This window comes from Mizuhopecten yessoensis, unplaced genomic scaffold (assembly GCF_002113885.1).
Source record: "Mizuhopecten yessoensis strain PY_sf001 unplaced genomic scaffold, ASM211388v2 scaffold10523, whole genome shotgun sequence".
Taxonomy (NCBI): Eukaryota; Metazoa; Mollusca; class Bivalvia; order Pectinida; family Pectinidae; genus Mizuhopecten; species Mizuhopecten yessoensis.
In genome coordinates, this window is record NW_018408589.1 from 574,662 (window position 1) to 597,372 (window position 22,711).

Here is a 22,711-nt window from a genome sequence, read left to right on the forward strand (position 1 = left end):
CCCCCCCCTCCTCCAGGTTTGACTTGTTGGTTGGTTGACGGGTTTATCGCCTACATGACTCCACCCATGCGGGTTCATCTCACTTACGGAGGTTGGTGTTCTGTCGGCGTGGTTTGACTGGGCGCCTCCTTCGTTTATATAGAATTGAGAACCCTTTACTTAAAGATGCTCTATAACAAGTTTGCTTAAGACTTATGGAAATAATTTCCCCCTATTTCTCCTGTTGGGCTCCTTCCCTTTACCCGCCAAAAAGGAGGCATCTTCCGTTTAAATCTAGAATTGAGAACCCTTTGCCCAAAGATGCTCTAGAACAACTTTGGTTAAAATCCTTTGATTGGTACAAAATGGGAAGGATTTAAAAAAAATCCTCTATGTTCCCTATTGGCTCCTTCCCTCTACCCTTTAGGAGATAACAGTTTCAGTTTACCTGAATGGAGTCCATTTTTAAGCATATTTGGGACCACATTTGGTTTAAATCCTTTCATGTGTACAAATGGAGACCATTTTCCCACTATTTCCCTTATTGCCCACCCCTTCCATCAAAACATTAGGATTGGCAAAAATCATCCGTTTATACAAAAGTAACAACCCTTTTACTTTAAGATGTTCTAGAACAAGTTTGGTTAAAATCCCTTCATTCGTTCCAAAATGATCGGATTTGTTTTTTTTTATCTGTTTCGCTATTGAGCCAAACCCCTCTGCTCTAAAGGGGGTCAAAGCCTCCATTCGTTTTTGCAAAATATAAATAGTATTTGATTACTTTTGGTTTTAAATCGACTGAGCCGTTTAAAACTTGTAGCGTTTTAAAGGAAGAGTTGACGGACAACGGACGCTGCGCCATGACATAAGCTCACCGGCCCAGGTGTTAAAAATGACATTCTTGACTGTTAGGTGTTATTTATATAGTTTCTGCGCTATAATTACAACATTCCCCTCGACAGCAAGTTATCATTGGTGTTCTTTTCATTTACGGATTCGTAATTATTAGGAGGCTACTACACTATTTCGTCACATTGATAGGCGCCATTAAAATGATTTCAGTGTCTTTCATTTCTAATTCCGATTATTGGGAAGTTTGTAAAAAAGGTACGTTTCGTTTAGTAAAATTCGCTTTCTGTGTACATTATTTTGCATAAATAAACATATATATAACCTTGGTGACTGCTTAAGAACTACACATATTGGCATAGTTTCCTTTGGAAAATGTATGAATGTGAAAAGTCACAGCTATCCGGAAACTGGAAATGTGTTAAAACGCGTCATCTTCTATCTGATCAATTGATTTGAGACTTAACTATATGCTTACACTTGAGATTCAGGTTGACAACTAAAGCCCCTTAAGGTTGTTTATTTGACAATCTATATCCGAGGGTAAATGAAATTAAAATCCCATCGAAAAAAATAAGTGTTTACAGTATATCAATATTGATATCGGCTTCCTGCTTGACTTGTGAATTATGATATTGTTTTACATATAACATCATGTTGACACTGAATCGCACCAATGTGTTATATTATGTGTATTTAAGTCATTTAGTTGCAGAAAGAAAATTAAAAATTGGAAATGGTTCAATCTTTTAAAGGGGAGCATAATATCATATCAAAATTAGATGTGTGGTAAAAGTTTCCAGTCTCGAAACATTGTTTATGTTAATTCAATTGTTATCGGATGTCGACAATAGCCATTAACAGTACTTAGGAGTGTGTTCCGGACTAAACTGTCTGTAAACAAAATTCATGAATTGACGACCTTTCACTGTAAGTATCTTTCGGGTCAAAGTTCAAAGTGAACTTGTTTAGATGCAAACAGGGTCTGCAAAACACGAAGGGGAATTTTGTAAACGTGATTTTCTATATGTACCTTCATATATCTACCCAGCTTGTTTTTTTGACATTTAAACCATTTGCTGAAATTCTCAGAATTTGTGTTTGTTGCCACATAAAAAGGGTCATCTTGCCTGCAGTATGTAGGTGGACGACGGGCTTTGTAGGTTTTATATGTGGCGACAGGGCAGCCAGATAAGTTCTGGGGGGTTACTCAGGCACGTGGAGGAACGGCTCTCACCTCTCACACTTTTTAGGGTAAGAACTCGGACCAGTATTCGTCGGACATTCACAGAATTCAATATATTTATGTTTTGAAAATCTTTGCATAAGTATCCATCGTCTCTTTGCACAAAACAAAAACGTTTTTTGTACCTAAATTGTTCGTAACCAACATTCAGGGCTGCTAGTTCGAAGTTAATGTGATTCATTAAGCCTATTAAATCTTTGTGGCATCGACCCATACCGATCGTCATTTCGCTTAAATCGCGGGGAATGTTTGTAATGGATGGGGCTATATAATGGACAGCTTGTGTTAGTGTAACTGATTGACTAGCCGTTTCTGAGTCACAACCTGTAAACGATAGCATCATAACGTGCATCTGGAGATTCTCATACCACGTGTGGTATATTACTATTATTGATATAACAGTTACCATGTTTTTACAATGATCTGAAAGTGGAATAGCACATCGTATTGTGGTAGAAATGCCAAAGACTGACGGAATGTACATATGCTTCCCTTTTATCTTGGTCTTTCTATGCTTTTTCTATAATGGAATACATAAAGAATATAATATTAGACGTGATGATTTACATATTACTCGGTCATATAATACTTTTGTTATACAAATTCTATTGAAATTAGATCTAAGACCGAGGGTCAATGTGCTGTTCTGTCTAGTTGTGTTTCTGTGAAAGACAAAGAACTAGATTGCAAGGTATGACATGCACATTCTTAACATTATAATGGACGGTAGCACGTTTTGTAAAATATGTTTGTGGAACGACTGGGATTCCTACTACTATAACGAACCTAGCTTTCAGTTAAGTCTTGTCCCAAGTATCTACGTCGGTAAAACAATTAGGTATCACTGCATAATGATGGAATAGAGATAATTCAATACTGATCTGAAGGCTTTTAATACATATTTGTATTCACTAATAATACACACGTGAATTACCCATTTCGTTCAGAGTTGTTCGCAAAATGACATCTTGACAGATAAAGAGACAAAGCATGTTCTAATGATGAAACAAAGATTGTTCGAAACATAAACTGTGGAAAGTAAAGAAGAAGAAACAGGTCAGAGGAACCCAAAAGCATATCCCCAAATTGCATATTTTAACTGTTTTGATACATCAAGTCCAATCGCACGGTTACTTTTATGAAATTATGTATTCAGATAACTAGCCACGCTGAATTAGAAATAAATTCCCGGACAACGAGTCGGGGAAGGGGGGATTCAATATTGTTTTAACGTGTTGATAAAAAGTACTAATGTTAAATTATATCGATACACTTTGTTGTATCATTGATATCTTTTTCTTGCAAAGTGCATGGATAGTTGATACATTAATGTATTCGGTCACACATTTTATATTACGTTATACCGCGAAATTTTCGCCGTAGTTTTACTATTACCTTTTTCTACGCCCTCCGTAATGAAGGCGATTTTTTCATAACAGCGAATATAAGTTAACAATGTTATTTAAACAGTATTTAGATGTGATAGGCGAAATTAACACGGGGTACATATGAATTTCGACGGCGAAATGCGAAAATTTATTTTGGCGAAAGTTTCCCAGTACACAGTAAATAAGAAAAAAGGCTATCACTAAACACTAAATAGTTTGTTATTAATTGTATTAACTATGTGATGAAAGATTGAGTCATATCTATAAAACCAGGACGGATGTGTATGCAATGAGGAAGTTATTTTAACCACGCACAACAATCAGTGAAACAATACAACAATGCACTTGTACCAATCCTGAAATGGATCAGGGATAACGCTTGTCATATAATGACTTTTCCAAGGAATATTATTCACCAGCTGCCCGGCTGCAGTAAATGTGAATGACTCATTGATTTAAGTTATTGTTTGCTATTGCGATAAAATGTCTGTTTACTCTCATATCTATCTTTATGTGAATATCACCACCAACCCATACGCGTCGTTTTGTGATATCATGAAATACTCCATAACTGATTTCTTTCTACATTTACCGTATATCTTATAGAAGTGATCCATTGTATTTACATAGCAAGTAACTAGAGAAGTAAATTAAACATATCCCAATCCCGCAGGTGTATGATAGAACAGGCCAGGTAAAGAAATGCCCTCAGCATTCTTCATCAAAGAGTCTAGCAAAATGGGGTATGAGGTATTTCGCTGACCAGTTCGATATACTAACAAAGATTTAGAAAAAGCTGATAATTACAAGTCAAAACGCATTTTAATGGTTTCTTAGATTTTTCTTGTGATTAAAATTGGAGGGTAAATATCACACTGAAGGATGTAGGATGGAGAACATGAGAACAAGCATAGGGTTTATTCGAAGTTTGAAACCTAATGTGATGATATGTGTGTGTGTGTATTCTCATATCTATCTTTATGTGAATATCACTACCAACCCATACGCGTCGTTTTGTGATATCATGAAATATTCCATAACTAATTTCTTTCTACAATTAACGTATTTAGCAAGTTACTAGTGAAGTAAATAAGCATATTCATTCTTCATCAAAGAGTCTAGCAAAATGTGGTATGTGGTATTTCGCTGACCAGTTCGATATACTAACAAAGATTTAGAAAAAAAACTGATACGTACAGGTCTTAACGTATTTTAATGGTTTCTTAGATTGTTTCTGATGATTACAATTGGAGGGTAAATATCACACTGAAGGATGTAGGATGGGAAACATGGGAACAAGCATAGGGTTTATTCGAAGTTTGAAACCTCTCTCGTGGAATATTCCTACACTTAACACGTTTTTAACAAGATTTATTGTCTCTTCGTGCAATTAAAAATTCGTAAGTTTGTCAGTAGTTTTATCTTATCCTTACAGTGTAAGAATAATCACTGGAAACACGTAGAAATGAAGAAAAGTTTTTGAAGATTTTGTTTGAAAATACAGAGAGCCGAACAAAGTAAACATTATACTGCACCATATGTCCATTTAGTCCATCCAGGGCTCATAAGTGGTACTAACACAGCGAAAATAAACCCTTTATGCTGGTGCAAACGTAAAACTTGACCTACTTTAAGCTAGTATTTCATGCAGCTTTGCCAGTTACAAGGAAGGCTACTGCCCTCAGCGGCGACTAATAATCCACCTGCAGCGTCAACCACCTTTACGGAGAAATGATTTACCTATTTCATTTATCTATTGAGGCAGAACACTCATATTACGGATATTGTAAGTGGCAAACAACTTGAGAATTCCCCGATCAGAATGTTAATTTTGTTTCAGTCTGTTGCAAATGTAATATGTAGAATATGAATGTCTCAAGCTTTTAACAAAAGAAATCTATACTGGCTTTAATCTGTTTATCGTTTCGCTTTGTGACACCTTCAATATCTCTACATTTGCGTGTGATGAGAAGTTTGTTTCAACGACGGCAGGAAATTGCACTCACTCTTTTTTACAAGTTAGGAATGCATATTATCTGAAACAGTTTATTTTTCATCCGTTAACCATCTAATGATCTAATGATCAATCATTTCTGCAAATATCAGTACACGGTTTACAATACAGAATCAATAATTAGCGAGTATGGAATTTATCGGTAAAGGCAAATATTTGACCGAAAATTCGCCGGTACAAAGTATTTCAAAGTAAAAAAATAATGTTTTTTCATCATATAGTTTTCGCTTGTGATTTAGTAAAAAGTTGCTGAAGTATTCATGAATACAAAAAAAAATAACTTCCTTTTTAAGATATACTGAAATGTGAATAATTTTCGACGTATTTTCTGAAGCAAATCGTCAAAATTCCTAAGACACACATGTTCTTTTTTTTCAGTTATAAGAAAAATATTAAACAATCAATTTAAAATTTGCATTTCAAATTTTGGGTTAAGATCAAGCTTTTGACATAATTTCAGAAAAAACCCCAACAACCACCAAAGTCTTTGTGATGGTTAAAATATTTAAGAAATGACAAAAGAGTTTCTTAGTACTTTCCTGGTACTTTCACTACTGTTAATCAGAGAAAATGTTTATTTATGTTGACAGGACAACAACACAACACAGAAAATTGTGACGTCGAAATACAACCTACTAAAAATGACGCCAAAATCACACACACACACATATATATAGGATCTTACATGAGTTTCCATTTCATATGAGATTTATAAAACGAGTCTAAGAATTTTTCAGTTTAGCGAGCCTCTCTCTAGCTAAAATGAAAAATTCGTGACGAGTTCCATCAATTTCATATAAAATGAAAACGAGTGTAAGGTCCTTTTTATCACATAATCAAGATGTGTGGCATTTTTTCGTGCAAAACAACAAATTTCATGCAACCTTGAAATGTAAAAAAGCCGCCATTTTGACTTCAGTGCGTAAGTCTGTCACGCCATGTACTTTTCCTAGACGTGACTTCACAATTGAAACAATTAAAACTTGCAACCAATAAAAGGGGTGATAGGTCATATTACATGGGTTAATCCTTTTGGGATTGCTGATCAGCTAATTATCTTACATATTGCCTGTGCCATTTATGTTATATAGTCGACTCTTTATTTCAGAACGATTCGCCAAGCAACACGAGACCATTAAACATGAAAAGTCTTCTATTTGTCTTTTCATTCATCATCTTGTCATCCGGTAAGAATGTAACAAAGCTATTGAAATCATGCATTCACAGTGAATGGATAAAATGGCGTATTTTTATTTCTAAACAAAAAAATTATCAAATACAAAACAAGATAAATAAAACTAGCTTTATTGAACTTGTTGTACAAATGTCAATTGACAGGAATGCATATTGTTGGATAGTTTATTTGAGAAAGTTACCCGAATCCTATTTTGATAAATTATGACATATTATAACACTATATATATGGGTACATATCGAATTTAGAAATAAGAAATATGTTACTTGGTAGGTGTCAGGAACAACCACCACGTGAAGTAAGCTCTAAAACAAATAACTATCTTTGTTTTTATACATTAAACTGTACTGATGGACATTATTTATGTAAAAATTCTCCATCTTGCATGATTTTGACTATATTATTTTGCCAAACGAAATCTATGGTGGCTGATTTGTGCTATTTCGTTGTTTGCCAAGGGAAGATTTAGTAACTTTTTCTTCCTGTTATTTCGGGCTATTCTTGTGGGGCGAAAAGACGAAAAACATGAAAATTAATACCTACTACCCTCGGGTCTTTTTGGGGCCAAAAGATAAAAGAGCGAGAATTAAAAGCTACTAAATATCAATCTCGTCTTTTTCATACAAAAACAACGAGATAGCATAAATCACCAAACAGTAGATCTCGCTGACGACATTTACTTTCAAACGTGTCTAGTTCACTCAATTTGTTTTTCTTTTGATGCAGAATGCGTATTTATTGATAAAAATAATTTTCTGCTTTGTTTAGCTACTAGAGTGCGTCTCCGCGGTATTGGTAGTTCACCTCATCAAGGAAGAGTCGAGGTGTATCACAATGGTTCATGGGGCACAGTATGTGACCGTGACTGGACGGATAACGAGGCATCAGTGATTTGTAGGATGCTTAATTTTAGGTATTATATGTATGACTGTGTAATTATGTTGATAATGATATATATTGTTATCAAAGCTTGATTTCATACACAAACAATGTACGTATTAAACGTGCCCTAACGTCTCAAAACCGACTGGTCCCTATCCCTAAATTCCTGAAACGTTGCGACACGTTAGCTTGATAAAGGTCCAGTCGGTGCTGAAACTTTCAAACCCGTTTAATACGTATATTGATTGTGTATTTAACTTTGATATCACATATTTCCAAACTGTTTGGATGGTCGGGTGGTGCAGTGGATAACGCACTTGCCTTTCACCAAGGCGGCCGCGGTTAGATTCTCCGATCGGCCGTAAAAAGGTACGTGGTCTCTTGCCTGACTAAGTAGGTTTACACCGGGTTCTTTGGTTTCCTCCAACATTAAAACACACCGCGCTTTCATTAGGGCCAACAAGAGTGAATAATATAAGTTGCAAAAACTTGTTTTTTGATTGTTGTAAAATAAATAAAGTATATTTTAACTAATGAATCTTATTGAAGATATATCTTATTTGTTAGATATTACCCTTAATAAAACAATATGATATAAACACGATTAAACAAGAAATTAAGTGTCCATACTAATAAAACAGCAAGAGCAGTTTACATTTGACCTCCAAAATAATGCAGCTAAGGATTTTTACCATAAAAACTGTATGTATGCATTATATCTAACATTTTGCGAAAAAGAGGTAAAAGACGTCAGACATTGGTTTGACAGCGTTAGTTATGTTGCTTTACACTGTAGTATGTGAACTGCTAAATGTGCAATTTAACAGAGGATATGTTAATCAATTTGTGGAGATTAACCGTTTCAATATTATGCATTTTCTCTTTAAAATGCACTCAATTCATCTATGCTATTTAGTTTGCAATATTCATGTATATTGCATTTCTACGTCTCATTCAAAATAACAGAATTTGTCATCGGAATCTTTTTTGTAGCAAAGGAGGGAAGGCATACGGTCAAGCTCGTTTTGGTGAAGGAAGTGGACCGATATTGCTAAAAAATGTCAAATGTGTCTCGGAATATATCAGTGATATACCGGACTGCTATCATAGAGGCTGGGGAAATCATAACTACTGCAATCATAGGAATGATGCAGGAGTGGCATGCACGCTATCAGGTAAATACTAATATAATTTTAACATTGCATAAAAATGATTAAATTACCACGAGGGAAATTTAAAAAACAACTTAAACGGCTCTACGAAAAAATAGAATGATATCACTAACAACACAACATAATTGGAGGTGAAACAGGGATTATGAAAACTGAGTAGAATGTAGATATATGGTATGTGGGTCGGTAATGAAATGGTTACTGAAATATTGAAAACGAAATATCAAAAATGTATCAAAAAATCTTTGAGCATGCTTCATTTACTTTTTATTTATGGTTTTTTTCTTAAAACATGAACAGTTTTCAATTTTAATTTATCCAAGGTCGCCTCATTTTCCTTCTTCAGATTCCATTATATTCAATCACATATAAAAAAAAACACATTTTATTATGTATAAAGAAATTGTATGCTCTGCTCGAATTAACAGCTGTCTCTGATAAGTGTTTTTCAATGCTGCCACGTTTATTATCTTACGATACTTTTCATTGGTTAATTACACTGTATTAATGAACGATAGACCATGATCTTGCATGTTCTATTTTCCAACAGATCATGAACGTGCGAACCTTCCTGTATTGAAAATATAAACAAACATGAGACTTGTTAAATAAGAATGCACAAATTGATATTTTTGCAAACAAACGAAATCTTTCTTGTTAACCATTTAATCTTCTAAAATCCTGTCAGGTCTACAATATAGATGACGAACGACGACAACGACGACGAGATAAGGATTAAAATAAGAAATTTAATGAAATTAAGTGGACGTTAAATTATGAATTAATGTTTTTCTCAAAATCAATGTTTTGAGGAATATTTTCCAAACAATTTAAAATTTCTTGTTGGATTAAATAACAATGACAGTTGGGTGTAATGAAGGATGGACACACATATGTTGTTGTACCTATAAGATTTGGGAATACACTACACCAAAAGTAAGTTACACTTCACTTGTTTCTTCCTTCATTGGTGTTCCGGCCGACTTAATTTAGGTGGAAATTCTATTTGGCCTAAGCTACAGTAGAAACAAAAAGGGAGGTTCATAAGCGCTTAAATTATATGGATTAAAAATAATTGGTTTATTTCAAAATCATAGGTGGGTGACTTGTGAATAAAATTAACCGTGCCAAAATTGAAAACTTTTCTGATCAAGGAAACGGCAAATCCCGGGGCTTAATAAAATAAAAAAAATATAACCCCACCAGGGTCGTCCACCTTGTATCGTCAAAGATGAACGTAAGACACACATTTGCATCTGTGCCTGTAAAATTTGAGTATAGAAACAGTACAAAAAAGATATGGTTGTCCCATTTTTCTAGGACTCATCGGTATGCTAGGGGCGAAATTTTGGACACAATTTTGACGCATCTATGTAGCAAGCAATGACACTGTACGGTAGCCGGATGCCATAATAGCTCCCGATGATGCAAGACTGAAGAATGTTTACCTGGACGGCTGGGACCATCTTGTTCCGAGGCTTATGACTACTAATAAACATTCTATCTACTCCTTAAGCAGGAAGTTGTGGTATATCTTGATATTTCGATAGGTTGTTAATCTTCGTCTTCGATTACTAGCCCTCCGTCACTGGATCGGGGAAGCGATGGTTTTTCTCCGGGTACTCTATCTTTCTTTTCTCTATCACCAAGTTCTGGCACGTTCTTAAAACACCATATATTAATAAGCCGTATAACACAAACAAACAAACAAACATCCAAACATACAGGCTTATATTCAATCTTTTGGTAGCTACATGTTCTGTATAACCACTGATTTAAAATTGGACAGGTGTGCACACAATGCGTTGTTTTATATTTTGGTAAAACCAAGCAAAACCCTGCAAACATTTTATGTTTTATATTTTTTGTTTTTATTTGATAACACCATAGAATGCGAAAGTGGAACATTTGGAACAAATTGTTTACAAAGATGCCACTGTAAAATTCCTGGTTGCCACAACATGACTGGAGTCTGTAACAACGCAGGTTGTCAAGATGGCTGGGAGGGTTCATCATGTGACAAAGGTACATGTAGACATATTTCATAAAATCGTCCTTACTTGTGGAAGCAAACGTACGCAGTTAACATAGAGAACCCATTTCCAAACAAACGTTCAAAATATTGAAGGCATGGTTATGTATTCGAATAGAATTTTATTATAAGGTTAACGATATCATGAAACTAATTTGTACACAACCAAAGAACGTATTTTTCAGCTGATTGTATCAATTCAAAAAACGTTATTCTATAAGAATAAATGTCATCTATGCTAGTTAGCTAAACATGCAAATAACTTAAACAGAACCCAAACCCCGCAAAGAGTTTATCTTTCATATTTTGTCTTCTATATTATGTTGTATTTGTTGACACAATTGAAAGCAAAAAGGAAACATCTGGAACAAACTGTTTTCAAACAAAGAAATTAAAACAGGCATATAAAAAACTTCTTACGGCGTCAGAAGTGGTATAAACTTGCAGTTTGTGCATCTCGTTACAAATATTTGCAAGTGCAAAAGATTTGACTTATTTAAATAATTGGATTACCTAAATCACCTTGTTCATTGTTACGCCAATGGACACTGAGGTAGACACAAAACACGCTTACATTACCTTTTACATGGAAGAAGAGATATAATCAACATTTATTTGTATGTTATGTGATAATGATTTAATGTAAAAGTCACATCAAATAAATAAACAACATGAACCATGACAGTTATTATGAAATCATAAGTTATTACGTAATACGTTGATACATTCACGGTGAATGGTTAGAATGGCGATTGTTTTTCTAACCATAAATATCAAATACAAAATAAGATAAATGAAACTAGCTTTGCTTAACTTGTCGTAAAAATGTGAAATGACAGGAATGCACATTGCTGGACAGTTTATTGGAGACATTTACCCTATACATATAATTTGATAATATGAGAACGATGAGTACGTACTGAATCTAGAAATATGTAACTTGGTAGGTGTCGGGTACAACTACCAAGAGAGGTCAGCTAAAACACGAATACCTATCATTGTTCTTATACATGTAAAATTTGAAACCATTAGGCAGTCAAAGGAGTATGGTTAAGTTCTTGCAAAATATACAGACAGCGCTATTTGCCGACTTACTGTTTCATAAATTTCATTTTATTCTTCGTACCTTTATAAAATTTCTGAATGATACTTAAACTGAATTATGTTTATACTGATTCATCTTTTTACTTAATCATATATATACTGAAAATATTTATGCTGCATAATATCTATAAAATGAATCAGCACAAATTAATTCCTTCAAGGCAAGATTTAGTAACTATATATTCTTGTAACTTGTTTTGAGGCGACAAGACGAATATGAGAATTAAATGTTACTCAATATCGAATTTCGGGACAAAATGACGCTTAAACTAGAATTAAATGAGTTACTAAATGTCGTCTTTTTGGTGCAAAAAAAAAAGACAAAAGAACGGAAGTTCAGGTTTGTTGATTTTCGTCTTTTTCGGGACGAAAACACGAAACAACGAAACGGCACACATCATTCACAGTAGAACTCCTCTGACAAAATTTACTTTGAAAGGTGACCAGTTCACTAAATTGCTTTTTCTTTTGATGCAGAATGCATATTCATTTATAAAAATAATTTTCTGTATTGTTTTTTAAGGTACTAGAGTGCGTCTCCGCGGTAATGGTAGTTCACCTCATCAAGGAAGAGTCGAGGTATATCACAATGGTGAATGGGGTACAATATGTGACGATAACTGGAGGGATGAGGAGGCATTAGTGATTTGTAGGATGCTTAATTTTAGGTAATATAAGTATGTCTGTGTAATTATTTTGATAGTGATATCTATTGCTATCGATTTGTTTTATTTTGATACACAAACAATGTACGTATTAAACGTATCGCAACGTCGCAAGACCGACTGGTCCCTTTGTTAAGCTATCACTAGAAGTATTGAAACGTTGCGCCCGTAAGCTTGATAAAGCTTTTATGAACATGAAAGTAAGTATTTTAACTGGCATACAAATACAACTGCAAGAACAGTTAATATTTGACCGCAAAAACAACACAGAGAGGAATTTTTACCAACAATACTTTATGTATGTATTGTATCTAACGTTTTGAGAAAAGATGAAAAATGGCGTCAGACATTGGTTTGACAGTGTTAGTTATATTGCTTTACAATGTAGTATGTAAACTGCTTAAGGTGTAAGTTAACAGAGGATGTGTTTAGGTAGAGTCTAACATTGGTGGAAGTAAACCGTTTAAATATATAATGATTTTTCTCTGTAAATGTACTCAATTTGTCCTTGATATCTAGTTTTGCAACTTTTATGAATATTGCATATTTACGTCTCATCCGAAATAACATAATACGTAATCGGACTTGTTTTTGCAGCAAAGGAGGAAAGGCGTACGGCAAGGCACGTTTTGGTGAAGGAAGTGGTCCGATATTGCTAGACAATGTCGGATGTACCTGGGACCATATAGGTGATATATCGGACTGTTATCATAGAGGCTGGGGAAATCATAACTGCAATCATAGTAAAGATGCAGGAGTTGCATGCAGGTTATCAGGTAAATAATAATAGGATTTTAACATTAATTACTGCCACCATTTTGTCTAACAAAATCTATTGAGTCTGATTTTTGCGATTTTGTTTTTTCGTCGAGGCGAGATTTAGTAACTATTTTTTCTTGTTATTTCGTGTTTTGTGTGACTGAAAAGATTAAAACATGAGAATGAATTGATACTAAATCTAATCCTTTTAGGACAAATAACGAAAGAACAAGAATTCGGTGCATATTTATTGATGAAATTAATATTCTGCTTTGTTTAGCTACTAGAATGCGTCTCAGCGGTATTGGTAGTTCACCTCATCAAGGAAGAGTCGAGGTATATCACAATGGTGAATGGGGTACAATATGTGACGATTACTGGACGGATGGGGACGCATCAGTGATTTGTAGGATGCTTAATTTTAGGTATTATATGTATGTCTGTGTAATTATTTTGGTCACGATATATATTGATAACAACTTTTATTTTTTTACGCTAATAATGCACGTATTAAACGTGTCGCAACGTCTCAAAACCGACGGGTCCCTTTGTCAAGCTGTCACTTAAAGTCACGAAACGTTGATACACTTGATAAAGAAACCAGTAGGTCTTATGACGTTCCAACCCGTTTAATGAACATGAAAGTAAGTATTTTAACTTGCATACAAATACAACAGCAAAAACAGTTAACATTTGACCGTCAAAACAACACAGCTAAGGATTTTTACCTACAATGTTTTACGTATGCAGAATATCTAACGTTTTGAGAAAAGATGAAAAATGGCGTCAGACATTGATTTGACAACGTTAGTTGTGTTGCTTTATAATGTAGTAAGTAAACTGCTTAAGGTGCAATTTAACAGAGGATGTGTTTTGGTAGAGTCTTACATTGGTGGAAGTAAACCGTTTTAATATAACGACTATTCTCTTTAAAATGCACTCAATTAATCTATGATATCTAGTTTGCAATAACAGAATATCTAATCGGACTTTTTTTGCAGCAAAGGAGGAAAGGCATACGGCAAGGCACGTTTTGGTGAAGGAAGTGGTCCGATATTGCTAGACAATGTCGGATGTTCCTCGGGCTATATAGGTGATATATCGGACTGTTATCATAGAGGCTGGGGAAATCATAACTGCAATCATAGGAAAGATGCAGGAGTTGCATGCACGTTATCAGGTAAATAATAATAGGATTTTAACTTTGAATAAAAAAAATGATCAACTTACCACGAGAGAAATTTAAAAATAAACTTAAACTGCTCTGCCAAAACATAGAATGATATTACTAACAACACAACATAATTGGAGGTGAACCTGGGATTGTGAGAACTGAGTATAATGTAGATACATGGTATGTTGGGAAATAATGGAATCGTGACTCAAATGTTTCAAACGAAACACTAACAATTTAATTTGCAAATTTTGAACATGCTATATCTTTTGTTTCGCATTAAGGTTTTTTTAAGAATAAACAGTTTACAATGTTAATTTCTACAAGGTCGTACCCCTTGGTTCTTCATATTCAAATATACTCAATTAGATATAGAAATTGTACAATGTATTAGGTTTGCAGAAATTGTATGCAGTCTTCGAATAAAACAAGGTATCTGATCATTTATTTTAATGCTTCCGAGTTTGCAATGTTACGACACTTTTCGTTGGTTAATTACACTGTATTAATGGATGATAGACTTGAAAGATTGAAATGAACATTTTATGTACAGCTTGACGTCATCATTTATTGTTTATCATCCGTTGTATTCAGAAACATAATGTCAAATTGAAATGAATACTATGGAGATTAAAGACCATATATTGACGACAATTTATCAAATACATAATATTTCTCAAATATATCTAGGCTATACAGTCAAAAAAGGACCATTGCCTACAGCGCTAGAAATGTTATAAACGCGCAGCTTGTTGTGCATATCGAAACAATATTTGCACGCGTAAAAGAACTGCCTAATTGTAATATTTGGATGACCTAGATCAACTTGTATAATGTACGCCAATGGACACTAAGAACACGTTTTCATTACGTTTCATATGGTAGTAAAGATATAATCAACACATGTTTGTATATTACGTAAACATATATAACTCGAGATTGGAAAATGTTGGATAAATGATAACCTCAAGCCGAATTATAGCCAAACCCTATCTGACCATAGTTATCATCAAGTAAAACAATATTAGAGGACATTTTTAGTAGTAAGTAATTTGGCATTTTTGCTTTTGGCATGCTCCTATAGAGAGTATGCAATGCGTATGAAGATATTTAATGTTGTTTGTAAAATCTAAAAAGTATTTATATGAAATACTCAAATTACCTTATGACCCGAAAAAATATTGTTAAGTAGGAAAGTTTACAATTCTTAATAAAATATGACTGAAAGTTTATATACGACCACTAACAACGAGTTACAGGATTAAACTAGGTAATTTATGGAAGATTTTAAAGCCATTTGCTTTTCATATTTTTAAAACATTGAATAAGTTGGCTGTTCCATTTTTCTAGGACTCATCGGTGAGCTAGGGGCAAAATGTTGGGCACAATTTTGACGTGTCTATGTAGCAAGCGATGCCACTGTAGGGTAACCGGATGTAACAATAGATCCGGATGTTTACCTGGATGTCTGGGACCATCTTGATCCGAGGCTAATAACTACTTATAAACATTCCAACTAATCCTTAAACAGGAAGTTGTGGTCTATCTTGTTATATCAATAGGTTGTCAACCCAGGTTTATTCATAGGGTTCGCGGTGGCCGAGTGGTAAAGGCGTCTGACCGTCTACGATTACTAACCCTCCGTCACAGAATCGGGGCTGCGGTGGTTATTCTCCGGAAACTCCAGCTTTCTTTTCTCCACCGCCAAGTCCATGCACGTTCTTAAATGACCATAGTTGTTAAGACATAAAATACAAACAAACAAACAAACAGGCTAATATACAATATTTCGGTAGCTTCATATTCCGTTTTTCAGTTGATTTCAAATTTCGATAGGTGTGAACACAGTAAGTTGTTCTGCATTTCGGTAAACACAAGCAAAACCCCGCAAACATTTTATGTTTTATATATTTTGTTTTTATTTGATAACACCATAGAATGCGAAAGCGAAACATTTGGAACAGATTGTTTACAAAGATGCCACTGTAGAATTCCTGGGTGCCACCACGTGACTGGAGTCTGTGATAATGCAGGTTGTCAAGATGGCTGGGAGGGTTCATCATGTGACAAAGGAGGTACATGTACTTAATCAGCACACACACAAATCGTCCAACCAAAACTATTGTAGCTAACGTGCGCAGTTGTCATAGAGAAACCATTTTCAAACAAACGTTTTAAACATTGGAAGGCATGGTTATATATTCAAATCGAATTTTAATATAATGTTAAAAACATCGTGGGAGAAATCTGTACATAACTAAAGAATGTTTTTTGAGCTGATTGTATCAATTCTAAAAGCGGTATTCTTTAAGAATAAATGTAATATATGCTAGTTAGTTAAACATGCAAACTAATTGAACAGAACCGAAACCCTGCAAATATGTTTTGTTTCATTTTATCTTCAATATTCTGTTGTATTTGATGACACAATAGAATGCAAAAAGGGAATTTATGGAACAGATTTTTTTAAAACATAGAAAATAAATACTGTTGGGAGTTAAGGTCACGTATTGACGCAAATTCATCAATTATATAATCTTTCTCAAACATATCCAAGTTAAACAGGCAAAAAAGGAAATTGCTTACAGCGTCAGAAATGGTAAAAACGTGCAGCTTGATGTGCATATCGTAACAAATATTTGCACGCGCAAAAGAACTAGGGCGTGTCAAACGTTGCAATATTCAATAGTTTTATATTTATGTTCGAAATTTTATATTTGTATTCAATAATTGAAAATATGTGTGCAATAATGTTTTTTTTTTTTTAATAATTCTAAATATATGTGCAATAATATATATTCATGTTCAATAATTGTAAATATATGTGCAATAACAAAAATATATGCTAATAAAAAAAAATTGTATTCAATAAAAAAGAATATGTGTGCAATAAAAATATATTTGTTCGATAATTTGCATTGTGGGTAAGCATCGTTTGACCTCAACGGCAGCCTGCTGTAACGGCGTGTTTGATTGGACGATGAGGAAAACGAAAGTAGAACCCGGTACTAGCCTCGTCTGTCAATACACCTATAATATAGGTGTATTGACAGACGAGGTTAGTACCTGTGCTTACAGTAACGGCTATATCAAGTAATGGTATATGTCTCTTGAATTAAACATAAAGTATAGTAGACCCCTCCGTCTTTTAATTCGAGAGGCAGGTAGCTGTGGATGGACAACTATAGTTGTTTGACAGACCACAGGGATTTGTTTAAAATGTCTAGAATACATACTTTACTGATTTGGCTCACAGTAAAACCACAGGGGTTCGTTACAATTGTCTGAACTACACATATGCTATACTGACATGGGTCACAACACATTTTTCGAATACAAACAAATATATATTTTATTGCACATATATATTTTTTATTGAACATTAAATATTTTTTTATTGCATATCTCGTTTTTTTTTTTATTAAACACATATTTTTGTTATTGCACATATATTTACAATTATTGAATACAAATATAAACTATTGTACATATATTTACAATTATTGAATACAAATATAAATTATTGCTCATATATCTACAATTATTGAATTCAAATATAAAAACATTTCGAACATAAATATGAAATTATTGAATATTGCAACGTTTTACACGCCTTAAAGAACTGCCTAATTAAAATAGTTGGATTACCTAGATCGCATTGTATAATATGCGCCAATGGACACTGAGGTAGACACAAAACACGCTTACATTGCATTGTACATAGTAGAAGAGATATAATCAACATTTATTTGTACGTTATGTAAGAATCATTTAATGCAACAGTCACGTCATATACATATACAACATAAACCATGACAATCATTAAGAAATCATAAGTCATTACGTCATATATTCATGCATTCACGGCGAATGGTTAGAATGGCGGTTTTTTATTTCTAAACAAAAAATATCAAATAAAGCAAAGCTTTACTTGTTAAAAAAAATGTAAATTGACAGGAATGCACACTGTTCAGTTTATTTGAGAAATTTAGTCTATACATATGAATTTGAATATTTTTTACAATATGATAGCACTATATATATTTGAGTACTATGGGAACGTAATAAATTTAGAAATATTTAACTTGGTAGGTGTTAGGTACAACTACTTAGTGAGATAAGCTAAAATACGAATCACTCTTATTGTTCCTATACATGTTAAGTGTAACGATGGACATTAATGTTAAATTTTGTTACCATCAGGCAGTCAATGAAGTATGGTAAATTTGTTGCTAAATCGATTATCCTTCCAAAAACAATTTACTGACTTACTGTTTCAAAAATTCCATTTTGCTCTTCTGACATATATAAAACTTGTATATGATTTTTAAACTGATTTATATTTATAATGAATCATCTTTATACGTAATCATAAATACACTGAATTATATTGATGCGGAATAATATTTAAGCTGCATTATATTTATAATAAAAAAGCCCCATAATACTTCCTATCAATTTGGTTTTTCAATTCGGTTTCAATCTTGCACGATTTTGACTTCATCATTTTGTCCAACGAAGTCTATGGTGGCTGATTGGTACGATTTCGTTTTTTGTCAAAGGGATATTTGGTATCTATTAACTTTCGTTATTTCGGGTTATGTTTGATGGGCGAAAGACGAAAAAATTAGAATTTATAGTTACTAAGTCTGGTCTGTTATGGGCGAAAAGATGAAAGGGCGAGAATTAAAATTTACTAAAACCAAATAAAACCAGAATAAATGGTTACTAAATCTCATGTTTTTCAGATTTGTTGATTCTCATCTTTTCGGGGCGAAAAACAAAACAACGAAATGGAACATATCACCCACAGTAGATCTCGCTGACGAAATTTACTTTAAAAAGTGTCCAGTGCACCTAATTGATTTTTCTTTTGATGCAGATTGCATATTTATTTATTAAATTAATACTCTGCTTTGTATGTTTAGGTACTAGAGTGCGTCTACGCGGTAATGGTAGTTCACCTCAACAAGGAAGAGTCGAAGTGTATTACAATGGTTCATGGGGAACAATATGTGACGATTACTGGACGGATGAGGACGCGTCAGTGATTTGTAGGATGCTTAGATTTAGGTATTAGAAGCATGTCTGTGTACTTATTTTGATAACTATATATATTGTTATCAAAGCTTGATTTAATACACAAACATTATACGTATGAAACGTGTCGCAAAGCCTAAAGGCCGACTGGTCCCTATCCCTAAAAATCTTGAAACGTTGCAACACGTTAGCTTGATAAAAGATCAGTCAGTGCTGAAACGTCCAACCCGTTTAATACGTACATTGATTGTGTATTAAGTTAAACTTTAAATAATATTACATATTTCCAAACTGATGGAATGGTCGGGTAGCGCAGTGGATAGCGCACTTACCTTTCACCAAGACGACCGGGGTTCGATTCCCTGATGCGACGTGAAAAAGTATGTGGTAACCTGCCCGACTACGTGGATTTTCTCTGGGTACTCTGGTTTCCTCCCATATTTAGACCCACCGCGCGCTTACATGTGGTTCAACAAAAGTGATTATTGTAAGTTGTAAAAACTTGTTTCATTTTTTTATTGCTGTAAAATAAATAAAGTTTATTTTAACTGATGAATCTTATTGAAGATATATATTATTTGTTAGCTATTGACCTTAATAAAACAATTTGATTAATGATTAAACAAGAAATTAAGTGTTTTAACTCGTCTATATAAATAAAACAGAAAGAGCTGTTTACAGTTGACCTCAAAATAATGCAGCTAAAGATTGTTACATGTACCATACTTTATGTATGCTTTGTATCTAACGTTTTGAGAAAAGAGGGAAAATGGCGTCAGACATTGGTTTGACAGCGTTAGTTTTGTTGCTTTTGAGGGTAGTGTGTAAATGGCTTAAGGTGCAATTTAACAGAGGAAGTGTTAAGAGGAAGTCTAACATTGATGGAGGTAAACCGTTTAAATATAATGCATTTTCTCTTTAAAATGTACTCAATGTGTCGATGATATCTAGCTTGCAATATTCATGTATATGTCAGTTTTACGTCTCATTTAATATATCAGAATTTGTCATTGGACTCATTTTTGTAGCAAAGGAGGGAAGGCGAACGGTAAGGCACTTTTTGGTGAAGGAAGTGGTCCGATATTGCTAGACAATGTCGGATGTACCTGGGACCATATAGGTGATATATCCGACTGTTCTCATGGAGGCTGGGGAAATCATAACTGCAATCATAGGAAAGATGCAGGAGTTGCATGCACGTTATCAGGTAAATACTAATTTAATTTTGACATTGCATACAATAATGATTAAATTACCCCGAGAGAGGAATCTCAAAATGAACTTAAACGGCTCTGTCAAAACTTAGAATAATATCACTAACAACACAACATAATTAGAGGTGAAACAGGGATTATGAAAACTGAGTATAGTGTAGATATATGGTGTGCTAGGAAATAATGATATCGTTACTGAACTGTTTCAAACGAAACACTAAAAAATGTAATTAACAAATTTTGAAGAAGCTATATTTCGTGTTTCGGACTATGTTTTTTTTAAAGTTAAACAGTTTACAATGTTAATTTCTACAAGGTCGTCTCCCTTTCATTTTTTCAGATTCCAATATACTTAATCACAAATAGAAATTGAACAATTTATTAGGACACTGTATGCACACCTCGAATTAACCGCGGTCTCTGATAAGTTATTTTATTTCTGCCACGTTTGCGATGTTACACCACTATTCATTGGTTAATTACATAGTGTTAATGAGCGATAGACTATGATTTTGCATGTACTATTTTCCAACAGACCATGCACGTGCAAACCTCCCTGTATTGAAAATATAAACAAATAAGTCATGAGACTTGTTAAGTAAGAATGCACACATTTAATTTTTTTGCATAAATTTAACGATTTTGCTTGCAAAAAACAAACAAAATCTTTCTTGTAAACCTTTAAATCTACTTAATTCCTGTTAGGTCTGCGATCAGAACGGTCTGTCGATCATAAAATGAAGATGACTCGAAATTGTGTTTTTACGTTCAACAGATGTTCATTTTATGAGATAACAAGAAATGTCAAACGATTCATTCCTTTGATAGAATGAAACAAGCATTGTATGTACAGCTTGACATCAGCATTAATTGTTTATCGTCCGTTGAATGGAGACACCTAATGTCAACTGAAAATAAATACTATGGGGGTTTAAGACCATATATGGATGACAATTCATCAAATATATAATAGTTCTCTAACATATCTAGACTGACAGGCAAAAAATAAAAACTGCCTACAGAGTCAGAAACGGTATAAAACGGCAGCTTGTTGTGCATCTCGTAACAAATGTTTGTATGCGTAAAGGAACCGCATAATTTAAATATTTGGATTATCTAGATCACCTTGTATAACATACGCCAATGGACACTGAAGACACGTTAACATTACATTTTACATGGTAGAAAAGATATAATGAACATATGTTTGTATACAATGTTAAAGTACAAACTCGGGATTGGAAAATGATAGAAAAATGATAAACTAAAGCCGTATGATAGACCAAACCTGTCTGACCATTGCTATCATCAAATAAATAAATATTATAGGGACATTTTAGCAGTAATTATTATGACATTGTTTGCATTTGGTTTGCTACGGTAATGAGTATGCATTGTCAATGAAGATATCTTATGTTGTTTTCAAATCTAAAAAAATATTTTATGAAATGCTGAAATTACCCGAAGAAATATTATTAAATAGGAAAGTTTCCAACTCTTTATAAAATATTGCTAATATATATATATATATCGACGACGACGACGACGACGACGACGAGTTAGATGATTAAACTAAAAAGGAGAAGTGCCAATTTGGGCCTTCTGGTGGCTATCACCGATACGTTTTATTCTTTGTATATACATACCTTGGGGTTATACCATCATGATATAACATGAAATTAAGGTCAGCTTGGAAACCATCCCGAGATATGAGGGGGTAAAGTGGGGGACCAAAATCACAAATGGTCTCTTTTTGATAAAACTACATATAATTTTTTAAGGTTTCTTCATTATTTTGGTGTATTGCGTAACACTAAAGCTGCAAACATTAAAAATGGCCGAAAAGAGTAGCACATTGTTGATTAGTAGGTCATCGTGACCTTATAATATATTGGCTTAATTATATCAACAATTCTTCCATTTTTTGTATCTTACCAAATTGTATTAATAAGTAGTATCTTAACCAAACCTCAAGAATTTCGGGGGGGGGGGGGGGGG

The 22,711-nt window shown here is 33.8% G+C and overlaps 1 protein-coding gene across 2 annotated transcripts in view; it reads left to right on the forward strand.

The window, feature by feature from the left end:
- The window catches only part of LOC110460917 (deleted in malignant brain tumors 1 protein-like), a 57,476-nt gene that overhangs the window by 9,895 nt on the left and 24,870 nt on the right, over positions 1 to 22,711 (forward strand). For both annotated transcript variants that reach the window (XM_021514132.1, XM_021514133.1), the window contains exons 2-5: positions 6,585 to 6,663; positions 7,440 to 7,584; positions 8,547 to 8,728; positions 10,616 to 10,751. In XM_021514132.1, the coding sequence (XP_021369807.1) occupies positions 6,618 to 6,663; positions 7,440 to 7,584; positions 8,547 to 8,728; positions 10,616 to 10,751 (509 nt within the window). In that variant the 5' untranslated portion in view covers positions 6,585 to 6,617. The remainder of the gene's footprint in view (positions 1 to 6,584; positions 6,664 to 7,439; positions 7,585 to 8,546; positions 8,729 to 10,615; positions 10,752 to 22,711) is intronic.